At 43.7% G+C, this 18,944-nt stretch overlaps 1 protein-coding gene across 2 annotated transcripts in view; it reads right to left on the reverse strand.

Moving 5' to 3' along the window:
• Positions 1 to 18,944, reverse strand: part of PAPLN (papilin, proteoglycan like sulfated glycoprotein) — a 49,153-nt gene that overhangs the window by 19,404 nt on the left and 10,805 nt on the right. For both annotated transcript variants that reach the window (XM_065839392.2, XM_065839393.2), the window contains exons 3-11: positions 7,874 to 7,989; positions 6,469 to 6,529; positions 6,075 to 6,177; positions 5,059 to 5,189; positions 4,556 to 4,679; positions 3,698 to 3,778; positions 2,328 to 2,500; positions 1,629 to 1,752; positions 484 to 610 (exon numbers count right to left, since the gene is read on the reverse strand). In XM_065839392.2, the coding sequence (XP_065695464.1) occupies positions 484 to 610; positions 1,629 to 1,752; positions 2,328 to 2,500; positions 3,698 to 3,778; positions 4,556 to 4,679; positions 5,059 to 5,189; positions 6,075 to 6,177; positions 6,469 to 6,529; positions 7,874 to 7,989 (1,040 nt within the window). The remainder of the gene's footprint in view (positions 1 to 483; positions 611 to 1,628; positions 1,753 to 2,327; positions 2,501 to 3,697; positions 3,779 to 4,555; positions 4,680 to 5,058; positions 5,190 to 6,074; positions 6,178 to 6,468; positions 6,530 to 7,873; positions 7,990 to 18,944) is intronic.

The raw sequence follows: 18,944 nt of genomic DNA on the forward strand, positions 1-18,944 counted from the left end.
TATGTCAGCAAGGGACAAGGTGGAAATGGCTGGGTAAAGGTGTCTGAAAATGCTGGAGAACAAAAAGATTCTAGGACCCAGCCCTTTCTAAGAGCAAGGACACTGTGAATGCAGAAATTACATGAAATGACACCAGCTCTGACCCACTACTCTGTTTTTGCCAGCTCCAGTTGAAAAGAACAAAAACCAAAGAATCTGTTTCTGTCTCCTACATGGACTAGAGGACTGTCTTCCACAATGATATGCTGGAAAGCAAATTTAATTGGTCTACAAAATGAACATATGACATATCAAGCCTTGTGCACACAGAAATGCTCATCACAATGTTATCAACATCCTTTGTCTTGGGCTTTCTCTAAGAAGTGAATTTCCTTGGAGAGCACCATGCTGGTGGAAAGCAGTAGCGAGAGAGTCATTCTTTCTCCTGGCTCCAAAAGCACCTAAGGAAGAAGTCAGAGTGCAGAAGAGGAAAGGAAATCTTACCTTTTTGTCTGTGGACACATCTGAAGGGCACATGTTCGGTTATTGTCTGGTTGTGGTTTATTCCTGCACATAGAGTCTGGATAGATTTCATTGTCTATGGTACAAAACACCAAGCGCGACTGGAAACCTGAAGGAGAAGGAAGATAATATCTTGGTCAATGCAAGCCATGCAGGAGTAGGTTTGAAATGCACTGGTGTTGGCAAGACAAATGTCTAAAGTCATGCCCCAGCCAAGCCGGAAAATTCAGGTGTGGTTCTTGGTCTATCACTATATGTACAAATGATTCCTCCCAACAGTATGAGTCCATTGGAAGGGCAAGAAAAACAAAATAGTTCAATGTAGCTGAGGAACCCTGCATGGTGTGTGCAGTGCACAGCAGAGAGCTGGTGGCCTCCTGCTAGACCCAAAAGGTCAGTCTTGTGAAGACTGGACACTGGATAAAAGACTTGTGACTCTTCTTGCTTCCTACAGGATAAGCATGCTAAGCAAAGACAATATCAGCTCCAACAACCACAATGAGCCAAAAGCTATTGACATGGCCATCAGCACAGAAAATCAGAAGAGGCTGATAAAACTTTGCATACTTTCAGCTGGAGGTTTTTTAGTTTCATACTTTTGTTGTTGGGTTTTGTTTTGTTTTGCTTTGTTTTGTTTTTTAGCTTAAAATCCATAACTTCACCCACGGAAGAATTTGCAAACTGAACATGATATGACACCTCAGGAAATCTGACAGTCCCTCTGCAGAGGGGGAATCTTCCAGGCTGTGGTAGCAAGGAATGATGTGACTCAATTATGTAGGCCAGATCAGCTTGGAGAGGACCCCTCAAGTGCTTGAAAACACCTGAGAAAGACATAAAGAACTGAAGCAGAACAACATAAACCAAAAGCTACCTATGAAGAGCTTCAACAGATCCTAGTAACAAGTCATGGAAAATAAGACAGGACAAGGCATGGGACACAGTCCTATTGTGACTCCCCTGTGTGACCCTCCTTTGACAAAACTTCAGCTGACCTGCTGCCCTGTGTCATCTTCCAGCAGGAGACTGCTGGGAAGCAGCTGCAGAGGGCAGCACACAGTCACTCTGCCTTCAGGGGGTGGACATAAACCCCACACCAGCCCAGAGACCAGCTCCTGTCCCCTTACCTCCTCCACACTCGGAGCTGCACTCACTCCAGGAACCATAGCTCCAGCTGTAACCCGAGGCCTGTCCTTGCACAGGCAGGTAGTACTCATACTGTACCCCTGGGTTTGGCTCCTGGCTGATGAGCTGTGAAAGCATGGGATAAAGTCAGAGAAATGGCAGCAGCAGCACTCCTCCCCTTTGCAGCATGTCCCCACCATGTCTGAGGGTCCAAGCTGACCTGCTTCCCTCCCATTCACAGGGCACTTCTCTACACGGTATTTTCTCCTTGCCTTCTGTGCTACTGTTTACAGCATTATTTTTCAGAGAAGGGTACATTTATCACTCTCAGAGACCAGCTGCTCCTGTAACAGTAAGTGTCCTTGCCTGGACTGCAGCACACTAGAGCCAGCAATGCCCTGGAGCCTCTCCTTGCCCCAACCCCATTTGGTGCTGACTTGACTCTCCCTCAAAGTCAGTGCCCAAGGGGATGTGCAGGAAGCCAGCATCAAGCCTTGCCCTCCTCCTTTCTGGGCAATAGAACCAGAGCCCTCTGAGAGCCCGCTCACTTCTCCGGTCCTCCCCGTGTGGTCCCCACCAACACGTTCCCACTGCACAAAGTGAAGGCTGATGCACAAAGTGAAGGCTGATGCACAAAGTGAAGGCTGATGCACAAAGCGAGAGAGCAGCACCATCAGTAGGGGGCAGGCATGGCCGCTTACCTCAATGATGAGGGGTTCTGTGGTGGGGCCCCGAGCATGGAGCAGCTCTGGGGCCAGATCACCCTCTGAGCCACGGTCATAGTGCATAACCGTGCTGGCTACATGCAGCGCTCGGCTGAAGTCAATTGCCCAATGCCCATTCAGATAGTACTCGCCTCGCACGTTCTTGACAGCTGGACAAACCCACACACACCAGAGAAGAAAAAGCGGGAAATTAACACAGCTATGACCTGACACATGATTAGTAGGGTGTTGGCAATCCACAGAGCTTTTGGCTCCATCATTTGAACTGCAGTTCCTTTACATCAGTGTTGGAAACCTTTAAATACAGTGACAATCTAATATGGTAGCATCTACCGACACAGCATAAATTCACACATTGAAAGAGGACCATAAGAACTCCACAGGGATGCTCCTGTTTCAACTCAACACTGTATCGCAGGTGTGGCAAATAAAGGTGATCCTCCAACAATACTGTTCCCCCATAAGGTTGTCTTGCTGGAAGCTGTTCCACATTCAGTGGTTCTTGCAGCTTTGCTGCAAACCAAGCACTTTTTTCCTGCACAACCAAATGCCTCCAGCATATTCCAGTGTTGTCTCTGCAATCCCCACTGTCAGTGACTGAAGCACAGCCCATGTCAGTCTTGGTCCCACTTGCCACTAAGATATGGGATTCATGCCCCACTGCCTCTACATCACTATCCTGTTCATCAGATGTTCTGCTCATAAGACAAAGAACTTTGTGCTGAATTTGACTTCCTACAAGGGTAAACATCACCAGTCTGATTTGCCCAAAGCATTGGGTGATGGAAGCAAATATTCTTCTGCTTTCTGAATCTTTCTCCACTGGAATTTCCTCAGTCTTGGACAGAAATCTTGGTGAGGAGATTTCTCCCTTTGTTTTGCCCTCTGCAGCATGACCAGAGCTTGAGGCTGTACAGACAAACACCCACCCAGAAGATACCTATGGGGAAAAGAAGCCCATCCCAAACTTTTGGATGGCAGGAGTAGTTAAGGTTTACATTCACCAAGCAAACAACAGAACTCATGGTCAAAGTTTGCTGTATTAACTAGACTCCTTACAGGTTTCAGGCAGGAAGTCTGAATGTTGTTTGGGGATTTATATTCCCCTCTCAACAGAAAGATCACCACAGGAGAGAAAATGAGGTAAACCTGAAGCCCAGGGTTGAACATCACTAACACTTCAAGGATATTCAGCATTCAGATCCTAATTTTCAGATAATATTTCCCTCTGCTGTATGAAGCCCTCAAAATAATCATTCCATAACCCAGCATAGCTGAAAAAAAAAAATTATCACAATGGTTGGAATCCAAATGGACTGAAACACAGGTTCTGACATGAGACTTACCCAGGAAGTTCCTGCTGGGCATAACCTCCTTAATTTGGACACTTGTGGCTCCCACAGGGATGATGAAGATTTGATTGTAACCTGAAAAAAAAAAAATAAAGAAGATTATTCAATATCTGTCTGTGGATGCCACACAGTCACTCTTCTGTGCCAAAGATGCTTATGGTTTCATTGGTGCCTGAACAACTGGATGAGCTTTATGGTGGTGGTTTGAACCATTTCAGCTGTCCCTTTATCTGCATTCTGAATTGCTTCACTCTATAATATCCACTGGTCAGTCCATGTGTAAAAAGTTCCAAATATGCTTCAGAAAAGTAAGCACAGGAATCAGTACAAAGGGCATTTTTCAGATTTTAAAATCTTTGGAATTTCAGCAAGCATCATATTGGAACTCAACACAGAGAGATTTGGCCATGAGTTTAATTATTATCTTGAAATTTTTCAAAATGGGCCAAATTCAGAACATGCAGCCCCATTTTTAGCCTTGCACTAATCCTGGCGGAGCTATCAAGACACTGGACAGGGAGAAAGTCTTATGAAGGAGACATATGGCTATGTTCATATGGGACATTCACAGCATCTGCTGGAGATTAAGCAGGGAAAGACTCCAGCAGCAGAAGTACTTCAGAAGAGCAGAAGAGACCGAGGAAGTGATTCCCAGGATATGGCCATTTTCATTTCAATACATTTTCTGATGCTAAAGCAGCTGAAGAGCCACATGCCATACAGACATTTCAAGTGAACGTTCAAGCCTGTCTATAACAATCATGTGAGCATGTGTCCCCACCAGCCCTTGTAGCAGCTTGACGTTAGGTTTAACTCTTTCTCACCTGACCATACTACCTAGATCATCTGTACCTTTGGGGAGGCTGGGCACATCAAAAGTGCCCTTCACACTGTAGCAGGTGCTGCCATCTCCTCCACACTGCAAGCACTTGTCCTCCTCCTTGGCAGATTCCAACATGTTATCACAGCCAACGGCCTGTCAGAGCACAGGAGTATTGATATGAATAAACAGTAATGAAATTTGAAGAAATGGAAAGCGAAAAGGAAAGAAGGAGAAAAGAGGAGAAAGGAGAAAGAAAAATGGCCAAATGCTGGACTGATCTAATGAGAAGTCTGAATCTAGGAAGTCTGGGAAGTCAGGACAGGGAAAGAGTTGTCAGGAGGACAGAGTTGGCATCTTCTATTTCACATTCAGAGACAGATGGAGAAATGCTGTCCACATGCTCCTCAGCACCTTGGGAGCTGAGCAATCCTCCTTTTCTGATGCTATTATGAAAGGTCAAGTAGAATAAAGGGTAGCAACAGAAAGACTGGCAGACACGATGGTAAATGAGGGAAACAGCAAGATGACTAACCCGACAAACTCCCTCTACACAGATGTCTCGCTTGCCAGGTTCACAGGTAGTCCCATCTACCACTGCTTCCTTGTGCCTGTAGTAGAAGTTTTCTCCCTTTGGAATACAGTTTAACTCACACTTATTAGGTGCTGGTTAGGAGAGAATAAAAAAACAACATTATATAATATGGCTGATCGCTTGATAACACATCAGCAGCCTGGTTTTAGATCACAGGAGCAGAAACAGAGAATGGGCTGACATTATAAGTGGCAGATACTGAACATATTTCTGTGTCACAAACTGCTGGGGGCTGGAAAAAACCCTGGTAAAGCCTCACTGTATGTAACCATTTCCTCAGGCACCTTGGCTGGCCAGTGGTGGAGGGGGGACGTTGGGCCAGGCAGATACTTGGTTATTCCTTAGTAGGACTGTTCTTATGCTCCCTTGGAGTACAAGGCTTTCTACAATGAGAACAAGTCCTGATACAGAACACAAGGGAGCTGTTATCTTAATGACCAACAAACAAAACTTTAAATTCATCTTGAAATCCCTCGTAATTTGTTAAACAACTGTGAATGATAACACATCAAAGCTCAGAGCAAGGACTGCTGGTTCCTACACCTGCCTTCTGAGCTGATTCTTCAAGAAAGCATGGGCCAATTGTCATATTTTCTGTAGTGCTCATCAGTTATACGTATTTGTTTCTCCTGTGCCCTGCTCCTATTTTTTGCCAATACTGAAAAATGCAGCAGAACTTCTGCCTCTCTAATACTTCAAGACCTAGCTGCAATCAGTTCCAGCTTTCTTGGGCAATATTTCTGAAAGAATGGCTGTTACAAGAGGTGTATGCACCCAGTGTCTTTGTGAGAGTAATGGTTTGCTGCTGGCAAAGTTTTTTTCCATGCCACCCGCTGCCCCATCCTCCAGCTAAGGAAGTACCCTATGAGGATACTATAGTCGAAAACATTACAATCACTTCAAAACATACTGTTCATAGTTAGGGACGAAGTGTAACCCTCCATATTTATCATTACCTCCATAATATGGAAGCCACTTGTATTTCTTTCCTTGGAATTCTGTCCCATCGAACTCTGCACATTGCTCTGCCCGGAAATCCTGAGAGCCTTCTGGGCAGCTCTGTTTGGAGGAGAAAATATTTGTATCGGGCCATTATAAAAAGGAGGAAAAATCAGTGAACAACAAAAAATTGCTTTTTATTTGTTATTGCTCCCATATAAAGTTAGGGACATAAATTCAATATGCTTTTGAAGGGGTGCTGTTGAGGAACCACATTCACCAGTGATGCCAGAGAAGCTAATAATGACATATTGCCTCTGAACAATATGATGTCTGTCTTGGGGAAAAAAAACAATAGGCAAGGAAGGAAAAAAAAAAAAAAAAAAAAAGAGCAAAACCAGAGCGCTGTACCTGAACGTTGCATGACCGATAGCTTCGAGTTGGTCCAATGCAACTAGAAGTACCTTCTGTCCTGGAAGACAAAAAAACAACATGAAGGTCTCTAAAGAATATACATGCAAAAAATCACCTCATGGCAGACATTACAAATCACCTTCACATCAAGCATATCACCCTCACACAGTTTCTTGAAACAGCAAAGTAACTAAAATGCACTTTTTTTCCACTAAAGCAAGATGGGATCTTCTCATGCTTTTTTTCTGCTATGGTTTACATTCTGTCATGAATGAGACATGCACCATGAATGATTACAGTACAGTTCTTCAGGGTCATGTTTCAACTAAATAATAGAAGCAGAGCTTTTAGTCCTTTGTCCACCAGCAAACAGTCAAGGTGTCCGTACCAGAACCAGCTGGAGGGTAGTGGCCACTTCAGAATAGGTACACACAGCATCTCACCTGCTGTTTATGTGCATATATACTAGGCAAAGTAGTAGGAAGAGCTAAACACGCCTATGGAAAGTGTGCAACACCCTCATCCCAGTCAAATTACTCCATCTGAGAATCATGGAGTAACAGTTACAGAGGAAATTGATCTGAGAAGCCAACCAATGTCTATCATCTCAGTATTCCTCAAATGGAGAAACAGGCTTTCAGGGATTCTGGCAGGTGTATACTACAGCAGGCAGCCTTCAAAAGAGACTCTTCTTTATTCTGGGTGGGAAGAAGCAGTGGTCCGTAACTGGATTCTTCCATTAAAAATCCCCCTCTCATTTCTGTAAACATAAAGAGGCTGTTTCAGGGTATTATTGAGAGTTTGCCTTGTTTTGGTTTTTTGTTTTGATTTTTTTTTTCTTTTTTGGTTTTGTTTTGTTTTATCCACAATAGAATCTCAAAGGTCCATCATTCCCAACAGGTGCAGTCCCAGTCACTTTCCTCACTGCATCTCACCCAGCTGCAGATGAGATGGCACAGCACTAATGCTGCTCAAGCCAACTCCACTCTTCCATTTCTTCTAGGGAATCATCAGCCTGAGAAAATCTTGGCACAGTCACCAGCTCTCAGGGGAGGCACCTGCTGCTCTGGACTGTTTTTCATCTGCCCCAGGCCTGCCAGATAGACCTGGATGAAGGAGCTCCTGCCATTCCAACCGCCTGATTGCACAGCCTCAGATCTCAGAGAGATACCACTCTGCTCTAGAGAAGGAGCCAGAGCAAGGACACGTTGAAGAGAGTGCTATTCAAAACAGTAGTGACGAAACTGAAGCTGAGGATCATCTCAAAATGGACACAGGTAATTTATTGCCCTGGAATCAAACATCAAGTCTTTTTTGTTCTGAATGTGTATTGGAACATAAGTCCAGGAGCTCAGTAACAGAAAAACACATTTAAAGAAAGAAAAAGGAGGTTATTCTTTACCTTTGGGAAAAGCAGCGCCGCTGCCGAAAGCTGACTCCACCGCCACAGCTCCGACTGCACTTGCCCCATTCACCCCAGCTCCCCCAGACATCAATCTGACGTTTCATGCGGTGGCCCTGTAGATAAAAACCCCCACAGACATATCAAACAGACATGGCAACACAGGAAAAAAAAAAAAAACAAACAACACAATGAAAATGAAGCAGAGCTCCTATGTGTTCTCCTGGAAAAGGGAATATCTTGCTGGGCTGTGTTGCTAGTGTGAAAAGCGGCAGAGAATAATACCTCAGAAACGTCAAGCCTCTAAAGGCATATGGCACATCGATCTTTATAATCTCCCTTAAACTGTTACTGTTTGTCTATTCATAGAATCTCAGCACTTTCAAATATATATCCGAGAGAGGATAACATCTGCATCTCAGCAAGGCAGCAAAGGCAATTAATTACTTCAGGGACTATGACCACTGTCACTCCATACCAGATCAACAGAGAAACTTAATCCCAAATCCTTTGCTCCAACCCAAACACTTAAGAGAAATAAAGGAAGCAGTAAGGAAACCACTGGAACACACTTTTTACTGTAGCAGAATTCCATACATGGATCTTGCTCCCCAGCCTACCTAACTGTTCCCAATGATGAGTTTGAGGTCTGGGCCATCACTAGCTACAGCCTTGATTAATTTTGTGTTTAGAAAGTATGAATGGATCCTGACATTAACAGAAATAAGCATGCTAATATAGACAAAAAATTACAAGTGCAACGGATTGAGCCAAAAAACATTATCTTAGAAGTACATATAATATATTTTCAGGAAAAAAGGGGACTCTTGCAGCTGATGGGACCCACATGCAGCAGGACATGGGGGCTTAGAGGGAAGAATAGCAATATCCTGAGAAAAAAAAAAATGCAAGATGCAACAGAATTAGTTCCACTTAGGAAAAGAAGGAAAATGCAGGGTTATACACAGAGTAATGCTGTAAAAAAAGGGTTTGCTGTGCAGCTGTGCCTATAGGGCTGTTTATGTGTATAATATACAACTGAGAAGGTAATGCATACATTGGTCACTTAGACGTTTGATGTGGTGAAAAGTAGACAGGCAGAGAAACAACAGGTAAAAAATTATTGAGATGTAGTCACATGGGCTGATTCCTTTCCATATACAGACCATTGCACCAAATCTGCAGAACCCTGAGTCTGGGTCCCAGACTGTCCTCTGGCTTCACACAGCCCTTTCTGATTTGGACACAGCACCCTACGTTCTCATCCTCTACGTTTCCCTGCTCATGCATTGTTTCCATTCCTTCCTCTTGTCCTGTCTGCATCCTCATGTGAACTATGCCCTGATGATCACCCAGCTGGGAAGAGCCATCGTAAGGGTTTTCCACTGGAGTGGAGGAACATAGAAATGGAGAATTTCACCATCGCAGGAATCTTAACCCTACTCAGCAAGTACTTTGCACCCAGGCAGATCACGTTCCGAGACCTACAGAGAAGGCACAAGGTCCTCACTTTGAAAGCATAATATTTGCTTCAGTTAGCTGATAACTGCTTTTACATAGAACACCCAGGTCTCTGCTAGAAATAGAAGCCATCCTAACAAATTAACCAATGAGTCCAACTCAGGCAAGATGCATGGGTTAATTCTCCCTTGCCATGTAAACAGTTTTTGTAACTTTCTACACATACTCCCTGCCTGACCATATGTCCCTGAATTAGTACCTGGTTTCACTCTTCGCCTTCTTTTAAGGAATAATTCCCTGCTGCTGCCAGAGCAACAGTCAGAGATATTAGCTGATCATATTTATGCCCTTACTACCAAATTATCCACAACTATCTAACTGCAGTCACGGCAGATTCTTTCTGCCTATTACCCATATTGCTCTAATGTGAAACACTTTCTTCTGAACTCATGTTATTTGATTTCCCTCACACAAGTTTGGTGTAATTCTCTCTTAATACCTCTGCAAGCAAAATCCTTCATGACAAGTTTTCTGGTTCAGACTAACTCTGTTTGCCTTCACCCTGCTCACTCAATGGCACTACCCAGGTTACAGCCACTTCTACATACCTTCTCTCTGCCAAGTCAACATCTCCCTGACCCTTAGCCAAACCCTTCTCCCATTCTTCTATTCCAGATTATGAGTTCAGTGTTTGCCTTCTGCATTCTGATTTGCCTTTCTGGAGATAATCCCATCAACAGAGTTTTAGCTTCCACCAAGGCATCTTATTTTCCCAAGTTTTTCTTTCAGGCACATATTTCCTCCCCCTGTAATCCTTCCTCCCTTACTCTCAAAAGAATGAAGCATGCTACTACTTTTTTTTTTTTTCTGTCTTATTCCTCTGTATCAACTGACTGATATAGGAGGAGTATTAGCTCACCCTGGAAACAAGGGACCTTTCAGTCAGCATAAGGGAGAAAACATGTAGAGAAAAATCCAGAGGAAGCGTATTTGAAAGTCAGATTACTGGAAGGCAATTAGGATAGAAAGCCCTTCCCTGACACACACACCAACCTGATAAATATTCTAATATCCCTCCTACAGAAATGGAATTCTTTATTCCTCCTATTGAGAGCAAAATCTGCAGGGACTCTTTGTTGTAAGGTTTATGCATCTGCAGAGTGCAGAAGCAAAGGTTTTCTCAGAAGCACTCCATTCATATATACCCTAAAAGAAGCATCAGCCAGAAGAATCCTCTCAAAGCTGTATAGAGTTACAGAAATATTTTAATGGGGTCGAACTCCAACATTCAGAAATCTGTGCACAGTCCTCATTACTTCAGCAACTACATGTATGTGTATGCAGGCAAATATAAAGCTGCATATTAATAAGAAAACTATTATTACATAATCTTATGAGAAGATGTTTTTACACGCTATCAGCTCTTACTAGTTTCTGTTCTTAAAGCCTCTCTCTACTCTCTTCAGACTCTGTTGCCAGCCAGGCTAAATCCCAGTTCCTCCTGGACCCCAGAAATAAAAATCTATAAACTTAATCACTGTTTCTGATTCACTCAACTCCATTTCCCTCTTGCTTCAGTCTAGCATGCATACAAGAACACAGATCCTTTATCTGCAACAGGTACATATTTGTGGTGGTTGCAGTTACCTCTGGACCACTTGGATAGCAGGGTAAGTCAAGCATGCAGGGGAGAACAATTCCCATTGCACAGATGCAGTGAGCCCAAATCCTGAGGTACCCCCTCCATGCTCCTGGGGATCCTGCCCTGGTGGGAAAGATCCCCCATCTGTCCGGGGAGGTGGCAACGGTCGGTCACTGCTGACAGCCTCATGCACCTGCAACCCACATCATAGCTTGAGCAGGATGGCATGGAACTGTATGATCTGAAAAATTCTGGACATAGACAAGTGGTGGAAAAATGTCAGACTGTCACCTCATCCTAAGTGAGTGGTCAGAGTGGAAAAACAGTGACTAAAGTAAATGATCTCACAACCCTATAAAAAGCAATTCTGAGTGAGGCCGGTTGAGCTCTCTGGGGTTGCCAGGGGCTGTGACCTGCATTGCCCTCTGACAGGGACACCTGCCAGAGCTGGTTTCACGAAGAGTCAAAGATTGTCTACTGATGATTTTGCAAGTATCCAAAGGCCTAATTTCATGTTGCTTGATTATCGTCTGCTGATTGGGCAAAGATAGATTTCTTGAGACTCAAGGAATTCCTGTTGAGAATGTCAAACACATTAAAAATGAGTAATTCACTAAATTTACCTACAGGTATACCCCTACATACATTCAACTATCCATGAATTAACACGCACATGAGTGTGAGATTTATAAATTTGTATATAGGTGTTTTTATCTATATATCTGTGTGCATATGTGTGTAATCTTATTTATTTCTTTGTAAGTACATTGTGACCCTTGCCATTTTCAAATCTCTGACCAAGTCTCTGTTTTGATTATAACAAATCCCAGCAAATTGTTTTAAATCACTTTATTAATCAGCTGTCAATCAAGTGCCAGTGGAAATCATGTATTAAACTTGTGACCTACCTCAATAAATTTCAAATTGTTGCTCAATCAAGAGTGTTTAAAATAATTCATCTGCAACAATATTTTAATGTTTCAGAAAAAACCATAGAAAGCATACAACCATCTTACTTGCCTTCTAAAACATCCAGAACAGACAGTCAATTAATGCCCAACTGCTGTATCCAGTTTTATTGCCTGTTAAGACAAGAGAAATGCAGAGCTTCTGAGGATATTGATGATGCACATGGCTCTGGCACCAGATGCTCTCGGTGCTCATTGGTAAACAGGCTGCTGTGGTATAAAAGTTGAGAAGGCCAGTGATTTCACTTCTGTGAACACTGCAGTGCTTTCATCAAATCCTAGATAGGTGCACTGCTAATGTAATGGCAGCATCTGCTGTTATTAGGCCAACTGTGTCTGATATAACCAGAGAGTAAAAAGACTCTGCCTCCGAGCCACCAGAGCTCCAGACTTTGCTTTTAGAGACAATACCAATACGAATCAGACGCACACACAGATCTGGAAAAGGACTCCAGGTAGCATAATATATACTTATATATAGTATTTATTTTTATAAATGAAACAGGCACTGGAAGGAGAGCTATGAATGGGACTTGACTCCAAAAGACAGAAAATATTGACAGTATGTAGGAGTACTTCAGAAAGGGTCCTTGAAAGATTTCTCAGTCAGTCTGATGAGATGGATAGGAAACTATGCATGGGAAGAGGACTGTGCTTCCCATACAGAAACATTGCAGGCATGCAGTGATCCACAAAATTCATATAACCAAACATGGACTAGCAATTCAGCATGAGTAATTTCCTCATGGCTTGTTGCAATTCAAACGCAACCAAAATACTAGCAAGCTATCAAAGCAAACATCAATTTACAATACGGTCCAAAGTGAGCAGTGAAGGTGTGCAGTCACAGGTCCAAACAACCTAAATCTCAGCCATGTTCTTACCCCTGGTGTTTCCCTCACTCCTTGGGCACCTCTGAGGGCCTAGAGATAATCAACCTGAATTGTTCCATGATTCGTTGTGCTGCTTTTCCAGACTAACAAGTGGCAACAAAACACCATGTTACACCACTCAAACAGTTGCTGCTCGAAGAACATGGCTGCTGTCTCACACATGCTGTCTCACTGGACTGTGCTGGCTTGCTGGCTGGTGATCAGAGTAGATAATAGCTACTTTTCCAAAATGGAAAGCATACCAGAGACTCCGGGTGGCCTGGAACTGACTAGGCTATAAAAAGTACTCTCTAAATACATACAGCCACTGCAGAGAAGTCAAATTAATTCTTGGAATCCTTGTGGAAGAAATTGTGGACACTCAGAAAACTCCACAAAGAGGGGGATTGTGAGAAAACTTTATGAGCCCAAACTTATTTGGAAATATGGATGAAACGCGCAGTATGAAGTCACCAGAAGTCGTTTATCCAAGGGACCTACCAGGAACTCAAGTTGAAATGGATAAACCCTTACATACTAGTAGACAAGCCTCTCAGCTAAAACCACCTTGGCATTTGATTATTGGAAACTGGAAAATATGACACCAGTTTACAAAAGGGTCCCAGGGCAACTCAAGGAACTGCAACCCCTGGTATTAGTACAGGTTGGGAGATGAAGGGATTGAGAGCAGTTGCAGTCCTGCCAAGAAGGACTTGTGGGTATTGGCGGATGAAAGACTGGACATGAGCCAGCAGCGTGCACTTGCAGCCCAGAAGGCCAATCGTATCTTGGGCTGCATCAAAAGGAGCGTGGCCAGCAGGTGGAAGGAGGTGATTCTGCCCCTCTGCTCTGCTCTGGTGAGACCTCACCTGGAGTCCTGTGTCCAGCTCTGGAGCCCTCAGCACAGGAAAGACATGGACCTGTTGGAGAGGGGCCAGAGGAGGCCAAATAACAATCAGAGGGCTGGAACAGCTCTGCTGTGAGGACAGGCTGAGAGAGTTGGGCTTGTTTAGCCCGAAGAAGAGAAGGTTGTGGGGAAATCTAATTGTGGCCTTTCAGTACATAAAAGAGGTCTATAAGAAAGACGAGGACAAACTTTTTAGCAGGGCTTGTTGCAATAGGACAAGGGGTAGTGGTTTTAAACTAAACCAGGGTAGATTTAGAAGAATTTGGATTTAGATTTGTAAGAATTTTTTTTACAATGAGGGTGGCAAAACACTGGCCCAGGTTGCTCAGAGATGTGGTGGATGCCCCGTCCCTGGAAACATTCCAGGCCAGCCTGGACGAAGCTCTGAGCAACCTGATCTAGGTGAAGATGTTCCACACCAAACTATTCTATAAGCTATACACCACATAGTGTAAACCAGACATCTACTAATAAATCAATAGAAATTGTAACAAAGAGCAATATTAACAGGCACTTGCATAAATACAGTATATTTGGGAAAAAGTCAACGAGGATTTTTTTAGAAGGCAAATCCTTCTAAGATTATTGCAGTTCTTTGAGAGATTCACAAAGATGTCAACAAGGGTAACCTGTCAGATACACTCAGATTTCCAAAACGTTTTCAACACTTAAAGCTTCGAAGGAAGCTAAGCAGCTGGAAGGAAAGTCCTCGCATGAATGATGAGCAGGAGTCCCAAAGGCAAAAACAGGTAGGAGTGAAATCTCCATCTACTGCAAGAACTGACATTAACAGCAGAATTCCATCAGGAACCTGAACTGCTCAACACATTTATAAGCTACACCAAAAACACCAGCAACGAAGGCAGCTGATAAGGATAATTCAGAGTTATAAAGGACAATAGGGAATCAGAGATATATTGCAAAGAACTACGGAAAGACATTACAGTATATGTGACCTGTAACTAAAATGACAGTTGAAATTTCATGTAGGTAACTTAAGTGATGCAGAAGAGAAAGCACAAATCATATCTTAACAAATAAGCTTATTACATATGAGCTGATCTATACCACTCAGGTGCTGGATCTTGGTGATATGACAGAAATGCTGTGATGCTGGAAGTCTATATGGCTTCAAGGAGACACTGACCAAATTCAAGCAAGAGAAATAGTCATATCCCACTCATAGGGTTCGTAAACTACAAGTAACTGGAGACTGGAATTGTACTGGGGAAATTGTACTTACTTACCATTCTTTTTATAGTTTTTCCTAGACATGTCTGCGACTTAGCTGGAGACAGGGTATAAGGCAAAATGAACTGGTCCTACCCAGCCAAATTATTCTTGTGCATGTTTTTTTACCTTTCCTTCAATAAGAACCTTAATGAAATCTCCTCCTCTTTCTCCCTCCTCACAGTAATTTTCACTGTTTCTGTGTGACTTTAACTTTGAGGTTCTTCTCTACCTTTTTCACTTTCTGTCAGATCTGCAGTTTAGAAGTTTACTCAATAGATTAACAGTGTTTAAAAAAGGACAGTGTTCATTTCTTTAGAAGAAATTTAAACCATAATTTTAACCTAGAAATGATAAGCCCTAGAAAGCAGTACTATCCATACGAAAAGTATTTCAATATGATTTTCAGCCAAGCCTCAGACCAGCCTTCACTTTAAGCACTCCTGCAGTACTATCTACGAACAAATATGAGTATTGAATATGATCTATCAGCTAATCATAGAATCACAGAATCATTTTGGTTGGAAGAGACCCTCAGGATCATCGAGTCCAACCATAACCTAACTCTAGCACTAAACCATGTTCCTAAGAACCTCATCTAAATGCCTTTTAAACACCTCCAGAGATGGTGACTCCACCACTTCCCTGGGCAGCCTGTTCCAATGCTTGACAACCCTTTCTGTGAAGAATTTTTTCCTAATATTCAGTCTAAACCTCCCCTGGCACAACCTGAGGCCATTTCCTTTTGTCTTATAATTTGCTACTTGGCAGAAGAGACCAACACCCTCCATGCTACAACCTCCTTTCAGGTAGCTGTAGACAGCAATAAGGTCTCCTCTCAGCCTCCTTTTCTCCAGGCTAAACAGCGCCAGTTCCCTCAACTGCTCCTCACCAGACTTGTGCTCCAGGCCCCTCACCAGCTTCGTCACCTTCCTCTGCACTCTCACTAATACATCAATGTTCTTCTTATGATAAGGGGACCAAAATTGAACACAAGAGTCAAGGTGGGGCCTCACCAGCATGGCATACAATGGCACAATCACTTCCCTAGTCCTGCTGGCCATGCTATTCCTGATACAAGCCAGGATGCTGCTGGCCTTTGTGGCCACCTGGGCACACTGCTGGCTCATGTTCAGCCAGCTGTCAGTCAACACCCCCACATCCCTCTCTGTCAGGCAGCTTTCCAGCCACTCTTCCCAGAGCCTGTAGTGCTGCCTGGGGTTGTTGTGACCCAAGTGCAGGACCTGGCCCTTGGCTCTGTGGAACCTCATGGAATTGGCCTCAGCTGAATGATCCAGCTGCTCCAGATCCCTCTGTATGGCCTTCCTACCCTCCAGCAGATCAACACTCCCACCCAATTTGGTGTCATCTGTAAACTTACTAAGGGTGCACTTGATCCCCTCATCCAGATCATTGAGGTTAAACAGAACTGGCCCCAATACTGAGCCCTGGGGAACACCACTCGTGACCAGCCACCAACTGGATTTGGCTCCGTTCACCACAGCGCTTTGGGCCTGGTCCTCCAGCCAGTTCTTTACCCATTGCAGAGTATACCCATCCAGCCATGAGCTGCCAGCTTCTCCAGGAGAATGCCTACAGATCATAAAAGTTTAAACAAAACTCTTCTCCTGATGAGCAACTTTCCCCTGAAACAGTCCCATGATGTGGGCAGATAAGACATTTTCAACCTGGAAAGAAGGAATTCCAGATGCAAAAATTTGCTAGTATGAAATCACACTTGAAAAAAATAAATTGAGGCAGAGAGAAATCTGATTAGTGTCATGCTTAATAAACATAAAGCAACCCCAAAGCATACAACACACACGCAATCACGCCAAATATATGCACGCAACAATAATAGAAGAGTTATTCACATGGAAAAACCTTCAGAATTTTTTTTCCCTAAATCACCAGAAGCACCATTCTATCAGTAATGCTAATGGACAGGGCTCAGCCAGTTTTATATCACTTTATCCTTCTCTGAAAACACAGGGGGAATCATGACAAAAACACTTGAACTTGGCATTTTCCATTGTTGCTGTTGCTCACAGCCTTCCTGAAAACAATAACAGGATGACCTGAAATTGCCCTAGACTATTCTGTCTCAGTCTGTTTTAACAGCTAGGGTATAAGATGGAGAGACATCTTTGTTTTCTCTTTGTATAACCCCTAAACACAACTCCTCCTGGCCATCCAGCTATACCTTCTAATACTACCACAGTGCAAACAATAAAGGAGCTACAAGTAAAGGGTGACCTGGTGAAAAGGCACAGACACCACAGGTGCTGTGTGGTAAGACCAGTTCCATATTCTTGCTGGAAAGAAGTGAAGAGTTTAGTTGGTCCCACTAAGGATGGAACCCCAGGCAGGAAATCCTCAGCAGCTTGCTCCTTAATGCTGCCTGTCATGTCTGCCAGATAAATCAGCCGCTCTCAGACTGTGAGCAGAGAGAAGATGTAGGCAATAGCTTCAGCTGCTCCTGATGGCTCAGCCCTGTCAACATTTCTGCCCTTATTCTGCTTGCTGCTTTCCCCAGCCTAACAATCGATAAAATAAAACCAACTTCAGCTACTCCACTCCAAAAATGGAAGAACAGATAAAGAACTGCAGGCAACAATCTATGTCCTTTAATCACAAGCAAACATGAATCCCTGTAGACCCAGCTTCTCTGGCCTTGCGTAAGCCTGCAGTTCACATGTTTATAGCTGTACTCCCATTAGCACCACTGGTCCGTGTGTTTGCAAGTTCATGCTTTCCTGCTTCTGGGACAAAAGGTGTCTGAGAAGCAACCATTTTTTGCATCGGTGGACAGGATGGATCTAAGAGGTAGGCAGTTCATTCCGGAATAAAACCCGCACATGCTCATCTGTGCTGCTTCTGCTCTTTTTCGTTCTCCCACCATCACCTTCTTCTGCCCGGAGTGTGCACTATTCACTGCACAGCTGGAGGTGACCCGCCTTTCTACCCTTGGGCTGCTATACTGGCAGCTCATTTGATACCAAAAGAAACAAGTGCTGCCCTCTCAGCTACAAGGCTGCTCTGGATCGAGTATTTACCAGAGTTAAAGTGACAGAGCCTCAATTTGTTAGAGACATGCTACTACACATTAAGGGAAGTGTTTCTCCATCAGTGTGAGGATATGCACCACGACACCTGACTATCTCTTACACCTCTGCCACTGGGAATTACAAAAGAACAGCACAGGGAAGGGATCTTTTCAGTGCCATTTGACATGGATTAAAGTTATATTTTAATAAGCTTGCTGTGTCAGGTGAAGCCCTAAAGGAGTGGAGAATGGTGCAGAACAGCAAGCAATTCTCCAACTTATTTTCCAATCATGCAGCATTCCCTGCCTCTGTTTTCAGTCTCATCCTCTTCTTCCATTCTTTTCTCCCATCACAGATGTACAAAATTTGCATTTATAGCAGCAGGTCTACCACTCCTCTTCTGCAGCAGTGGAACAGAGGTGTGCAGTCACTGCTTCTCCAGTGCTGTCCTGGCTGTGGGAGTTCAGGCAGCCCAATTACTCTTTTGGTGCATAGTCTGATCTAGCACAAACTTGCGTTGGCATCCCTACAATCAGTCCTGCCAGCTCCAGCTCTTAGAAGCTGACCCCCTCTTGTTATGGTCCAGCCTATTTGCATTAGCATCTGGTAAAGAATGGCCCGTGTGAAGCCAACACCATTTCTCTCTTCCCTCCCAAAAAGGAAAATGGAGAATTACCACAGCAGAGTGCCTCAGTGCTGCCGGATCATTCTGTTTCCTCATGGCTTGGACAGATCCAGCATGTCTGGGAAACTGAAATTAAATGGTGGCCAAGCAAAACCTTCTCCTTTCATGCAGCATGCCTTCAAGAGGAACTACTGATTGCATGCAGGAGACAGTCTAATGCTACAAAGACACGTCAGCCTTCACAGTTGCAGGGTGTTTCAGTCATTTCCCTTCCAAAAATTCACCAGGCGGGAGATAGGCAGGTGAACAGATTAATTGT

Source organism: Patagioenas fasciata, chromosome 5 (assembly GCF_037038585.1).
Source record: "Patagioenas fasciata isolate bPatFas1 chromosome 5, bPatFas1.hap1, whole genome shotgun sequence".
Lineage (NCBI taxonomy): Eukaryota > Metazoa > Chordata > Aves > Columbiformes > Columbidae > Patagioenas > Patagioenas fasciata.